Source organism: Condylura cristata, unplaced genomic scaffold (assembly GCF_000260355.1).
Source record: "Condylura cristata isolate star-nosed mole 26May11 unplaced genomic scaffold, ConCri1.0 scaffold00015, whole genome shotgun sequence".
NCBI classification, from domain to species: Eukaryota; Metazoa; Chordata; class Mammalia; order Eulipotyphla; family Talpidae; genus Condylura; species Condylura cristata.
This window is the reverse complement of record NW_004567116.1, coordinates 24010385-24024479: the sequence shown is the minus strand read 5'-3', so window position 1 is coordinate 24024479 and position 14095 is coordinate 24010385. Positions and strand designations below refer to the sequence as shown.

Sequence of the window (14095 nt, the reverse complement as noted above, 5' to 3'; positions counted from 1 at the left end):
TAAAGTTATTTCTGATTATAAGGGTCCCTTCATAAATAGGTTATGAATGACTTTATTCTATTTGTACCCTAGAGGATAGCTGAAAATTGCTAGAGACATTTTTCTGGTGTTAAAATTTGGGACCGTATACTATTGCTTAGGCTGGTTATGTGCTACTGCTTAAGTCTAACTTAGCAGTACTGTTAGACATTGTACAATGACTAGAAAAGCTCCCCACTCCCACAACAAAGAATTATCTAGCCCAATATATCAATCATGTATAGAGGATTAGATCCCTTAAACTAAATGATTGGTCAAATTCATCTCTCTTCTGCTTTATTTAGATAAAACAATAATTTAAATCCCTATGAAAAAAGGGAAAGTGATGGCTGAAAAGTATATTCACAGAAAACAGTCCTTCCTGGGAATGCAGGGGTTAAAATTTACTGCCATCAAGCTATCACCAACCACTGCAGCATGAGTTCAATCCCTGGTCAGGAAACTAACCCACATGTGGGCATAGCAGACATCTCCTATATTGCCTGCTGCTCCCCTCATTAGTATATTTCAGTTGATCTGCCTGTTCTGCTCCCCACTCTGTCTCTGGTGACTCCTTTTACTCCCTTTACCACTGGCCTACATACCAGTTGTTGTATGCATAAATAAAAAACAATACATCTTTAAAAAAAGAAAATTATATTCATAAAAATAAACTTCACATATTGTGCCTTTAAAATAATTTTTTGAAAAGAAGACACATTTATTAGATAAAGTGTTTTTTAAACAAATCTTTATCATGCAAAAATATTACTTGGACTGCTTATTAAAACACAGACTTCCAGGATTTACTCCCAGCTTATTTTGATTTGGAACTTCTGAAGTGAGAAATTTGCATTTTTAATAATCATTCCAGGGAAGTCTCATTTAGTTGGCTCCTGGGTTACAGCTATAAGGTATTCTTCCTCAGGACTGAATGGGCTCATGCAGAAATGCTATACATACTTTCGAACCATCATGTACTATCAAGTTGTTCTCTTTATCATTAGGCTTTTAACAGTCTCAGTTTTATTATTACAATGAGGTAGATGTTAACACGAGTTTGCCAGTCCCCCCAACGGCCCACCTTTAAGACCCAAACTGTTGTGCTCTTTACCCTTCCTGTTTCTACCCTTTGCAATCTGCAAACACCTAGAGCAGTGAAAACAGCGTTTGCCTGACTGGCGTCTGGGAATATGCCCCACATTCTACAGGTCTGCTGGACTTGCCCTTCATAAAATCGTTTTGCGAATTCTGGTAGCAGATGAATAATGATCATGGCCCCTTTTAGAAACCCAAATATTTAATAGTTACATTGAATGTACCATTTTGCAAGAATTGGAACTTCTCTGAGGCTACCAGTCTCAGAATTTAAAGCTTAATGTTCTATTGGAGAAAACTTGGTCAGAACACACAGCATAGCTGTGTCCCAGAATGTCTATGCAAGAAAATATCCTAAAGTTACCCAGCAAGGGAGATGCTTCTTGCTTAGTATGAAAATAGGCCTCCCTAGGAGGCCTAAAATCATGAAAGTTTTTTTTTTTTAAAGACAAAATGGAATTTCTGCTTGCAGATGGATTAAGGTGTTAGCACCACATTTCCAACAATTTTGGAATGCCTCAAATAGAATCTCTCTACTTACCAAAAAAAAAAAAAAATGAATGAAAGGAAAAATCTGAGACAGTTGTATGCTGTGGCTGGTCATGAAATTTCTTGGGTTAGTTAAGGTATTCCATTTATAAAATTCCTGGGTTTATGCAGCTTCTAGGGAAATTTCCAATATTTGTACATTGAGCTTCAGACCAAAGCCAGATAATGATTCACTCTTTGCAATTTTTAATTAGATCTGTGAAGATGACTATGAGTAAGTGAAAACAAATTCTTTGCCTCTTCCTTTATGTCTTGTACATCAAATAATGCAACATTTCAGGACAGCACAAGAACCTACATGCAGTAGCAGCTAGCTTCTCTGAGTCAAATCATGTTCACTCTGTTAGAAAACCAACTTACCTTAAAAGTGCTTGCAATTAACTTCACCTGAGAAATACAAATTCCTTTTCTTTTCCAGAGTATTTGGAGCAGCCATACTTCTCACCTCCACCCTGAACATGCTGATCCCATCAGCAGCCAGAGTACATTACGGATGTGTCATCTTTGTTAGGATATTGCAGGGCCTTGTTGAGGTATGGACCTTCAGAGTGGCAATCTCTTAACGTTGGCTTGTTTATAACAACCTGCAGATAATCTCTATCTTGATCTCAAACAAATGTATTTTATCTAGTAATATATACTGTTGAATTTGACAAAATGTTAAGAAAATTAAGTTGTCAGCTATTTTGGCTTTTATTGATGCTAAATTATTACTATCACTGCTCATTACTCCACAAAATTAATGAATATTTGACAAAAAAGAGACAACTTTGTTAATGTATTGTGGTAAGAATTTTGTGGTGTCCTTTGCTAGTGATAACCTTGAGTAAATAATAACTTCTGGGAGCTTTAGACTTAAGTCCCTATTGGCTTTGAATCATGATTTCAGTTTTCACTAAAATATTTCATTGTATATATTCTTTGAGAATAATTCTGATTAACTTATTCCATCAGCATTATCTTTTAAAGAATTGTCATTGGCCTACCTAAACTCCTTTATCTGGTGTATAATGGGCATATATAAGTCAGATAAAGTATGAAGGAATGGAAAACAATCTGTTCTTTCCTTCCACTCTCCCCCCCCCAAAAAAAAAGAGAATAAAAATGACAGAAAAACACAATTTTTTTCAGGGTCTAAGTTCTCAACACCACTTTCAGGAAATAAGAGTTCCAAGGATCTACATTTCACTTTCCTTACATGTAGTCTTTATATTTGGGAATCACTGAGTTTACTGTTTCACAAAACATCCTCCCAAATTCTTCCATCTGTTCAGAATTACATATGAACTGAGAGTCTATCCAAAAGAAAATCAAGATGGAAGGAAAGCCTGAGGGTTGGAAAGAATGTGAACATTTTTTAAAAGTCTTACTTTCTCTGGGTTGAAGGCTTTTTAAAGAAAATGGAGTTTCTGGGAATCAGCAGGCACCCATAAGTAGCAACTTTCCCTAATAATTTTCTTCTAAATGGTGATATATACCTTCCCTTATCACAGGGGGTGACCTACCCAGCTTGTCATGGAATATGGAGCAAATGGGCCCCTCCTCTAGAAAGGAGTAGATTGGCAACCACTTCTTTTTGTGGTGAGTACTGTGTGCAGATATAGTTACGGCAGGTAAAGGTCCAGGAACACTGGATCAGAATTGAAAGTTGGTAAAGTGTATTTGTCTACACTTGAGGAAAGATTTTGAATATCATTTTGATTTCTTTAATTTTTATTGGTCTCCTTAAGTCCTCTATTTCATCTTGTGTTTTTTGAGTTTTCCAGGAGTTAATCCATTTTCATCTAAATTTCAAATATACTCATGAGTCATTTTCATTATAGTCTTTATTTTTATTTATAGTCTTTTATTATTTTTTAAATTGCTGCTGTGTCTTGGATAAGTAGGTTATATCCACTTGTGTATTTTTGTGTTCCTGGATAAGTAATAAGTATGTAGACATTTATGTGTGTTTAGGATTTATATATATATATATATATATATATATATATACACACACACATATATATATATGCATATTTTAGGATTTCTCTCTATATAAATATATATAAATATAATATAAATATATTTATATTAATATATTTATATATTATATATATGAGAGTGAGTGTGCATTCACCTAGTACACAAGTCTGCATGAACCAATTAAGGAACATGAGGTCAAATCAAGAATGCTTATTGATTTCACTTACCTTCTTCTTTAGGTTCTTATGCTGGAGCTGTGATTGCAATGCCTTTAGCTGGCATTCTTGTACAGTACACAGGATGGTCTTCAGTGTTTTATGTCTATGGTATGTTGCAAATCTACACAATAGAGTTAATACACATGAGCTAAAATGATATTTATCACTACATATACGTTTGTGTTTACTCATTATTTTTTTTCAGTTGAGAATCCTTTCTTTATATTTTGAGATCAAGGAAAATGTTAGTGATTTTCTCCATATTGCTATTTTGTTTCAACAACCAGATTGCAGGTGGAAATTTGCAATATATAATATCTGTTGTCCATTTTGAAGGACCAACATTAAGTTAATCTTGTTAATTAGGAGGAGTTGATTACAAGGAGTTAAGCAGCATCTCTCTCTCTTTTTTGGCTGTTTTTTTTGATCATCACTCTAATTCTAGCTCAGGACTGAGTTGGGGTAGAAAGCTGGAAGGCAGTAGTAGTACTAGTGCAATGATTCAATTTTTGTGATGAAACATCAGCAGTCAGCTGCTGCTGCAGCACATTTAATTCTCATTTCCCCAGAACTATAGGTGACTCAGCACCCAAATTGAAATAATAATAATAATAATACCAATGATTGAGGTGTTACTCAAGAGTACTTTAGTCCAGGTACTCTTTCTGTTTACTTTCTAACCACAAGTTGTTTCTATGTGAAAATATCCAGAAGTCTTTCTAAGAGATCCTTCTTAATCATAAGGAAAGGAAAAATGCAAGGAATCTGGATTTCAACTGAGGTGGTCACTGATTAATAACATCCTTGGACATTGGCATGAGAATTTGAAAGATGAATCAAGTCATGCAGTAGAATAAAATAGTATATGAATGATTCCAAATTTTTCCCATTCATTTTTATTATGAAAGGCTCCCTTTGGAACACATTCTCATGTTTCCAGAATGTTGATTAAAAAGACATGGAGGTGTTTTGGATTCATGAACGTCATAAATTATAAATTATACCTATACTTGTACATACCTGGGGAGTTTTTTTTTTTAAATAATAGAATAGTTTATTTTTACATCATTTTGTGCATTTTTCTATCTCAGTTGTAATTTCCGTGGGCTTCCCATCACCAAATCACCATGTGCCATCACCATAGTCCAGTGCATTTCCCTTCCCCCAGTGTTTTTGATCCCATTCCCCACTCCATCCCTATAAAATGTCTCTGGTATATAGCTGTTCATTATTATTATTATTTTCTTGCCTGGTCCATTACACTGGAGAGATCTTTTTTAGCATATTTTAATTCAAACCTTTCATTACATTTTCAAAAATGTTCAAAATTTGAAGACGCTTAAAGAATTTGCTTATAGAGTGTACAGTCCACATGGTGATAGCCATTTATTAAATCCTCTAACTTGTGACTTAGTCCATTAATTTGTGACTTTAAGAACACTAGTTTGCATTTGTTTAAACCAGTCTCATTATTTGAAGTTATAACTTATTTAACTTCTATGATTCAGTGGTACAAAGTAAAAGTTTAAGTGTCAGGTAATCTGTGAATATCATATCATAATGCTTGCTTATTTATTGTATGAAAAAAAAAATTGGGTCTCTCATCCACATGGTCAATATTCATGTTAAAAATCAATGAAATGAGATCCATGTAATGACCTTAAAAAATATAACGCAATTAGCTGAATGCATTCAGTTAGTGGTAATGCTAATTATTACTGAATTACAGGAGTCCTAATTTATTAAGTGTGTACTTTGTGCTTTTCACTGTGATAGTTGCTTTACACATTATCTCCTCTAACTTTTCTTTGCCTGAATCTCAAAAGGTATTATTATCTCCTTTTATACTGAATGTTTAGAAAGAATGGCTTGCTGATTGCATCATGCAGTTTAATGAATGGCAGAGCCAGGATTTGAAACAGAGTGAGCCACAACACTATCCTTTGTTTTTATATGCTATCTGCCTTCAAGTTTTGTGTGTGTGTTTTCCTTTTCAGTAATTATAAGGATCATAATACATCAGAAGATAAGGTACTAAAGAACACTTCTCAGAGATTGTACATGCGGAAAAAAATGGTATTATAGAGATCAAGGGCATTTAGATGTTTACCCAAGGGAAAAGAACAGTGCAAGGCCAAATAGCCAGCTGCTGAAAAAACAGAATAAACCACCTGAAATTTATTCTGTTACCAATGTTTTCATATTTATATTGCACAAAAAAGGTGTTTTTTTTTTTTTACTTATTTATGTATCCATACAGAACTGGGGTACAGACCAGAGGTGCAGGGGTGGTGAGAGGATTCACCAGAGACAGAGTGGGGAGAGAAACAGGTTGAGTGATGAAGTACACTGCTGAGAGGTGTGGCGGGTGGGTCAGGAGAGGTCTGCCATTCATGTGTGTCACCTCTGGGGCGGGATCGAACTCATGCTGAAGTGGCTTTAGCTTCTTAGTACTGTGCCACCAGGGAGGGCCTCAAAAAGTAAATAATAATGGAATGAAAAAAGCCTCCCTCATGGCACAAAGGGTTAAGTCTCAGCACAATGAAGCTTTGGGCAGTCACTGTAGCAGGAGTTCAGTCTCTGGCCAGGGGATCCCATGGTGCAGCAGACCTCTCCTGTCTTGCCTCTGTTCCCTCAGCAGTTCTGCTCCCTTGTTCTGTTCCCCACTCTGTCTCTGGTGAATCCTCACGGTCCACACCCCACATCTCTGGCCTACACCCCAGTTCTTGGATGCATACATAAAATACATCTTTAAAAAAAGAAAAGGGACTTGTCCTGGAATTTATAACTTTCATCTGCTCAAAGAACAATCAATATATGCATGGAAAATAATATTAGATGCAGCTACACAAAGTGATAAATGCTACTACATGAACTACAGAGACCATTTTTCATGTACAATAGCCAAGCAGCATAAAATAAACTGGAATTTATTTCATAGTCTGTTTATTAGAATTCTGTTCACTGTTTAAAGAATTATATAGTATGTTTACTGTATTAAAAAGAGAGGGGAAACAATTTTTTTTTTTCCTGGAAATGCAGACCACTCTCATATATTTCAAGGCAGGCAAATAAAAGTGACTCACTCCTAGAAAAATTATCTGAGAGCATGAATTATTTCTTACATATCACCTTCCTCTCACTTAGTAGAGTGCCTAGAACAGAACTGCTCAGTATACATATGCATATATAGGTCTATTCCCAGCAAATCTAATAATTAATTGTAAATTTGCTATGTACCTACATTATTTAATAGAGACAAAGAGATCCAACTCTAGGCTTAGAGTTCAGAATTTGAAGTCCATTGCAAAAGACAGGAAGATATGGGCTTAAAGTCAGTTAGAGAAACATAAAGAATTCACATTCTGTAAGATGTGTTTGTCACAAGGTATTTGTTGTTTTATTCCAGCACATCTCTTTTATTTTGACTTCCTCCTTTTGAACTCTTGCTTGCAGGAAGTTTTGGAATGGTCTGGTACATGTTTTGGCTTTTGGTGTCTTACGAGAGTCCTGCAAAGCATCCGACTATTACAGACGAAGAACGTAGGTACATAGAAGAAAGCATTGGAGAGAGTGCAAATCTTTTAGGTGCAATGGAAGTAAGAACTTTATTATGGTGTATATTCCTATTCTTATTCTCCATCTCACCTCCTTCAACCAACCCCACTATTTTACCAGTCCCTATTCAACCAACTAATTTGGTGTTGATCATGATTGCTTTCTTCATTACATTCATATTCCTTGAATTACTTGGGAATAATTGCTACCTCCTTCATCTATGACTTCTTTCTTTATCATTTTTAAGCACATTCAAATTTTCCTATTGTGATAAGGTTATGATTGTAAACCAAAACCAATTTTGAAAAAAGTTCAATATACTACATTTAAACAAATGCAATCAATATTTATTAATTTTAGAGTATAGGAAATACCAAATGACCTTCCACGGTCATGAAAAAGGATATTTTTGTTTACTAGATAGCCTAAATGTAAGTCTTGTACATACATATTTACATTGCATGTTACTTAGAGCCAAAATATTTTAACACCAAGGATAGCTGACATAATAAATATTCCCATTATGACATAATCTTACTTCATAAATTTTACTGTTATTCACAATCATTATAATAAGATCCAATATTATAAAATAATGTTGCCAAGACTTTTTCTGATTATGTTTTGATTTCTTGAATAGGATCTACCTAGGGGAGAGAAAATGTAGTTGTGTGTTCATAATGCAAGTGTTTTAGTCCATGTGACATTAATCCATCATGCATAGTAATATAAATAGCGATCTGACATTATAAAAAAGGAAAAACTGATAGCAATATTAATGTATTTACACAGGTTCTGAAATTTAGCATTTGGTCACTAAATGCTAAGGGCCTTAAGCTAAGGGTTGGAAGATAGAATGCAGTGACTGATATATCACTACCCCTTATATATTGTTCTTCTCCCCTTCATTTTACAGGATTCTCTCTTTGTCCCCCTACCATGCTGATTGTATTATCTCTCAGTTCTTATTATTTACTTCAACTGTTGGAGAAGATTTATCTTTGGCATCTTATTAGATTAAATGGTTTGTCAACCATTGTCCCTCAGGGCATCTTGGCCTTTCCTGAGTCAGAAAGATCCCATATTGTCTATAAATAAGAAGTTAAATTTCAGTACTTAAAAATAATCTGTACATTGTCATTGTTCCATCAGCTGACTAGACCTGTATTAGAACATTCTGCTTCCTTCTGTAAATGGATTGAGAATTTATTTCCCCTGGAGGCTACTCAGAAATGGTGAAAAGGGGGTGAGTTAAGTTTTGGCAGTGTGCTGGGAGACCCAGTGGCTGCAGCTTCTGTGGAAAGAAGCTAATATAAGTCAGTCTAGGATGAGTGGAGAACTTAGTTTCACTATCTACACAAAAATAACCTGATCAACCAAGATCTTCATTAGTCAAAGATTTTCTTTCATTTACCAGTTCTTGCGAGATTGTGTAACCATATCAGACATACACTTCACATGCATTTTTAGAAATTTAAAAATATTTCCTTCAAAATCTAAGCACTATCCTCATATCTAAAACAAAAATAATTTCCTAGCATTACCTAATACCTATATCATGTTAAAAATTCTATACTTGGTCCAAATTAGATACCTAATCTATATTCATGATTTTTAGTAGCTCTGAGTCTGGATCCAATTAAGGATCACACATTGCAGCTGACTGTAATGTCTCTTATATTTCTCTACCTAGTTAAACATTTAGTTAAATATTATCTATATGTAAAAAATGCAGAAATCATAATTTCAACAGCAGATCAGTTTTATAAACACACCTGTGAAGCAAACAGCCAATTCAATAAATTGAATGTTAACATAATATCATTAACCTTCCATAGATCCCCCCAAATTTTTAAGTTATATCATTAGATGCTTTTCCTTTACATTTGATAAAAATATTAAACAATCTAACAAATGAAATTATTAGTGGACATGATTCTTATATGAATTAAAAAATCTTCCTAGTGAGAAAATTTTTTTTTAGTTCTAGTAATATTCTGAAATTATTTCTTATATAATACTCTGATGCAGACTCTAGTATTTAGCCTTCCTATTATCTATGAAATATTTGTTTTCATGGACATTATTTACCTATTGAATTAAAACAAAAACAAAGCTCTGTACTTTTTTAATCCATCCGTGGTATTTGTTATTATAAATTTGTATCCAAGGTCATAGTACACATTCTAGATTATTAAGGCAGGTTTTGTTTTTGTGTTTTTATTTATCATCTATATGTATTAATTTATTATCACCACAAAATAACATCTTAATCATGAGGTTCCCTGTCTAGAAATAATTACTGAATATATATGAAAAATGTTTGCTTTCTTTTTGCTAGTTTGGCGAAGCTAAGTCTGTCAGGCTAGCATTAAATGAAGTTACTTAGGCTGTATCTTCACAAAGCAGTATTTTAGTATGCAAGATAAAATAATTGAGAAAGTATTTGGGAACGTAAGAGAAATTTGATGGTATAAAAATAATAGACTGCAGAAGATACTTAATTTATACTTAGGCATATAACTTACATTGTGTTATATTATAAGGTCTCATTTTAACAGGTATCATAAACAATGGCAACCACATTCAGATTGCAAAATTTAAATGTCTTGAATCCATAAGTAACTCTCAGTGGTGTGTCCCTGGCTTGGATGGGTGGTCAAATGCTTTGACCAAGGTATATAGCATGTGAGGTCATAGAACCCTGACCTCTAATGTTACAGAATTTTACTGATACCCATGGGCTATCAAGAGAATTTTTAGATATTTGGTGGTTTCACAGACATGAGATTGCTATAATATAGCACTCTTAATTCTTACCATTTTCCTTGTAACTACACTGAATTTTCCTACATTTTAGATAGTATATTCTGAATACCAACAAGGTCACTGATTGGTAGTAAGTTTTAACTGAGGTATGATCTATAACTGCTCTCTCCAAAATCCTGGGACATAGGGTCTATGCTTTTTGGAATTAGTTTTTTTTTTTTTTTAATGTGAACTTTTGTATATTCGTAAAACTGAAAGAACTTAATCAAAAGGAGGGCTGATTTTTATGTTCTTCCGGTGATAATTCACACAGCATAGGTTAACTGGACTATTGCAAGTAATGATTCACTCACTTTTGCTCCTTCCTACTCATGCTCCAACATATACATCTGGGAAATGCAAAGAACTTATTCTTTTAGTTAGAAAATTTTAAAATGGTGAGAATGGCTCTTTTTGGAATTTCAGAAATTCAAGACTCCATGGAGGAAGTTTTTTACATCTATGCCAGTCTATGCAATAATTGTTGCAAATTTCTGCCGAAGCTGGACTTTTTATTTATTGCTCATTAGTCAGCCAGCATATTTTGAGGAAGTCTTTGGATTTGAAATCAGCAAGGTATGTAAAAATTATCACTACTTAGCTAGTGCATTATTTTTGCTTTGTGAATATTAAGTTCCTTTGCCAAGATTTTATATTTTAAATTTTAATTTTAAATTTATGAGTAATTACTCACTTAACAACTTCTCAGATACATATGCTAATAAAGTGTTTGAGTGTCTACTACTCTTAATTGCCTGCCTAGGGCCTGTACCTTATTGGGTATACAAAGTAGACCCAATCTATGCCTTTCAGTAGGGGTTGGCAGTAATAGTAAACTCCCTGTAATAAGCACATCTATAAGTCTCAGTCAGCGAAAACCTAAAATGGAACCAAAAATTATTTTATTGAAATAAAATTGCATTTTTTTGTGCCTCCCTGCTGGTATAGGGGTTAAGTCAAGCTATCAAGTTATATCACCAGCCACTGTGGGTTCTATCCCAGCCAGGGATGTGACCCACTTGGAGCAGTAGACCATTCTTCTTTCACCTGTATTCCCCTCAGCAGTGTAATTCAGTTGACCTGCCTGTTCTGCTCCCCACTCTATCTCTAGTGAATCATCTCACACTCTGAAACTCTTTCCTGTACCCTAAATCTTACATGCATGCATAACTAAAACCTTTTAAAAAATGAAATTATTTTATATAATTCCTAATCTAACTCTGCTTCAACACTCTCTGAAATCTGTTTGACTAAAAGATTTGAGAACAGAAAAAAAATCTGAAACTTTATATGTTGCTTACTTAATATATTCATTCCAACAAACATTTGTTGAAATACGGAGTTGGTATTAGAATCAGAAATAAAGTCGCAGTTCCTATCCACAAGAGTTCACAGCTTGGAGGTATAGACAAAAACTAAGCTACTAACTTCAACACTTTCAGAATGTAAACTACAGACATTAATTTGTTGCTATAAAATATCATTTTGGGGTTTTCTATAAAGATAAAATGGAATGTAAATACTACTGTTTGTTTAAGGGGATGAACAAAATCCTTGCATATTCATGCAAGGTTGGTCATTGAACAGCTATCATAATTTCCCCTGAACTGACAGGGAAATTGGCACTAGAGAAGTTATTTAAATTTCCTAAGACTAAACTGGCAATAAAATGACAGAATTAAGTCTACACCCAGATCCTTGGATTTATGTTTCAACTCCCTTTACCATGCCATTCAAATTCAGGTAAACTTATCTGTTTTTAAGCATTTAGCAAGTATTTGTTGAATGTCATCTCTATGCCAAGCTCTTGGTTGAGTCCTGAATACACTGTCTGTGCTGGCAATGAACTTGTCATTGCTCTTCATGTCATTACATAAGTCCAGCTGGGCTCCCTATTCATACTGTGTCTGTACTTGAAAGACTATCTGAAGCACGGAACTGAAGAAAACCTGAGTTTAGGAGTAGCTATTCTAAGAGCTCTTTTGAAATCCTTGTTTCTAAGGAAACTGTTTCCTCCATTCTGAGAAGAATGGCTGCTTTTGACAGGGCTCCTCTCTCAGGAACTTATCAAACATTGCGGAATAGCCTTTGGGAACTCTGAGAGGTGTTATACTTCTCAAGAAAGGCTGCAGGAGGTGTGAGTCCATTTTCATAATCTAGGACAAATAGGACACTTAGAGACTATTAATAAAGTCAGTTCTCATGGGGAGAGTGAGGAGCCAACTGGTGTTACTGAAACTGTGTGGTCATCCTGGCTCTGTAGCTCTAATTATTAAATTCTTGAATGAAAACAATATTTTGGAAAAGCTAATCAGATCAGCTGACTTGACTCATTTATTGTATTTTTAACTAAAGTTGTGAATGGGCTTTGGATCCAGGCTGCCAAGTTTCCAAATGCAAATTTGATAATAAGCAAAAGATACATAATCTTGGACCAGGGTTTGAATAATCATCAGCTTCAATTTTCTCACTAAGGAAAGGATTTAATATCATCTTTTATAAGTGCTGCAAAATTTAAGCAAAACATTTGTATGACTGTTAAATTGATATCCTCTCCACAAAAGTACAAGGACAATGGCTTAATCTTCATTCTAGGTAGACTGACACAGTTAAAGTGTATGTATCCACATACATGCATATATATGCATCCAAAATATATGCATATTCACATAATTTTTTTCCATCTCCTTAAGAAAAGCACATCTAGAGAAGACCAGTGCTTGGATTAACCAGTTCTTTGAAAAATCAGATGTCTGGAACCAGCCAAGAGAGTGGAAACATCCATTCTTTCCATTTAGAGAGTAAGAGAGTAATGTTGATGCTAGTTCTTTGTTGTATGGTAGCCTGCCAGTTTCTGAACAGAGCATGGACCAGATGGGGAGAAAAGAAATTCAGACTGATGCAGAGAAGTAGAGAGGTTTTTCTGTGAGCCTATACAATCATCAGTTGTAGATGCTGATCTTTAGTTTTCCCCTACAAAGCCTTAAAATAATGAGCAAACTACTTATGAGTAATGTCTACATATAAATAATGACTCTAGAAATTTATTGGTCATACTGATCACCAAAGTATGATAAGGTAGTTGAATAACTTTTATGAAATTGTGAAAGTTATGTGGCTCTGTTTAGGTTACATTCAGAATATATCTATTTATTGCCAAAGGAAATGGGAGATTTCATACCCTCAGAAGCTAAGCCAGTAGGCTAAAATATTCCAAAACTTCTCTTTCGTTGACCTTTATTCTTCATGCCTTTCATAGTGCTTTGTATATACCCCTTCTTGAAAGAATGAATAAACAATAATCCTGGCTTTATTCTTTATTTATCCAAAACAATGAAAATATTTATTTGAATAGGTAGTAAATGGCAAAAGAGGTTCCATTTAATAATTTTCCAGACATCTCAAATACTGAATCAAAGTGTAGGTTAGTAATGTAGAGTTGGGAAATGCAGGTCACTCTTAGACTTTTAAATTGCTCCTGTGAATATTAAAATCAAGATGTGTATTTCTATACAAATTCTATCATGGTATGTTTCAGAATTTTTTGTTGTTGTTGTTCAATGTTTTCTTTCAACATGTGGAGAGTTTTAATCATACCAGCTACAGGTAAAAATAAATAACCTTTGTACTTTTTCATGATGCTGCTTCAAAAGAAATACTGTTTACCTTAAGGTCATTTTTTATCTTTATTAAGCTCACATTTGTTGAGATTCCTTAAGCCTTGTTTTGAACTTGAATGAGAACATTCACATATGTCTTATTTTATCTGATTTTCTTTCGCGGATAGTGGTGATGCTAAACATAGAGATTAAGAATTCAGAGTTTGCATATACCAGAGACATTTTGAGGGGGTAGAGTGGGGAATGGGATCAAAAACGGGG

General features: G+C 34.3%; 1 protein-coding gene across 1 annotated transcript in view; it reads left to right on the top strand.

Annotated features, from left to right (window-relative positions):
- The window catches only part of SLC17A6 (solute carrier family 17 (vesicular glutamate transporter), member 6), a 39072-nt gene that overhangs the window by 19118 nt on the left and 5859 nt on the right, over nucleotides 1–14095 (top strand). Inside the window, exons 4-8 of the mRNA XM_004682974.2 lie at nucleotides 2084–2198; nucleotides 3159–3246; nucleotides 3870–3956; nucleotides 7305–7447; nucleotides 10641–10790. Of these exons, the coding sequence (XP_004683031.1) occupies nucleotides 2084–2198; nucleotides 3159–3246; nucleotides 3870–3956; nucleotides 7305–7447; nucleotides 10641–10790 (583 nt within the window). The remainder of the gene's footprint in view (nucleotides 1–2083; nucleotides 2199–3158; nucleotides 3247–3869; nucleotides 3957–7304; nucleotides 7448–10640; nucleotides 10791–14095) is intronic.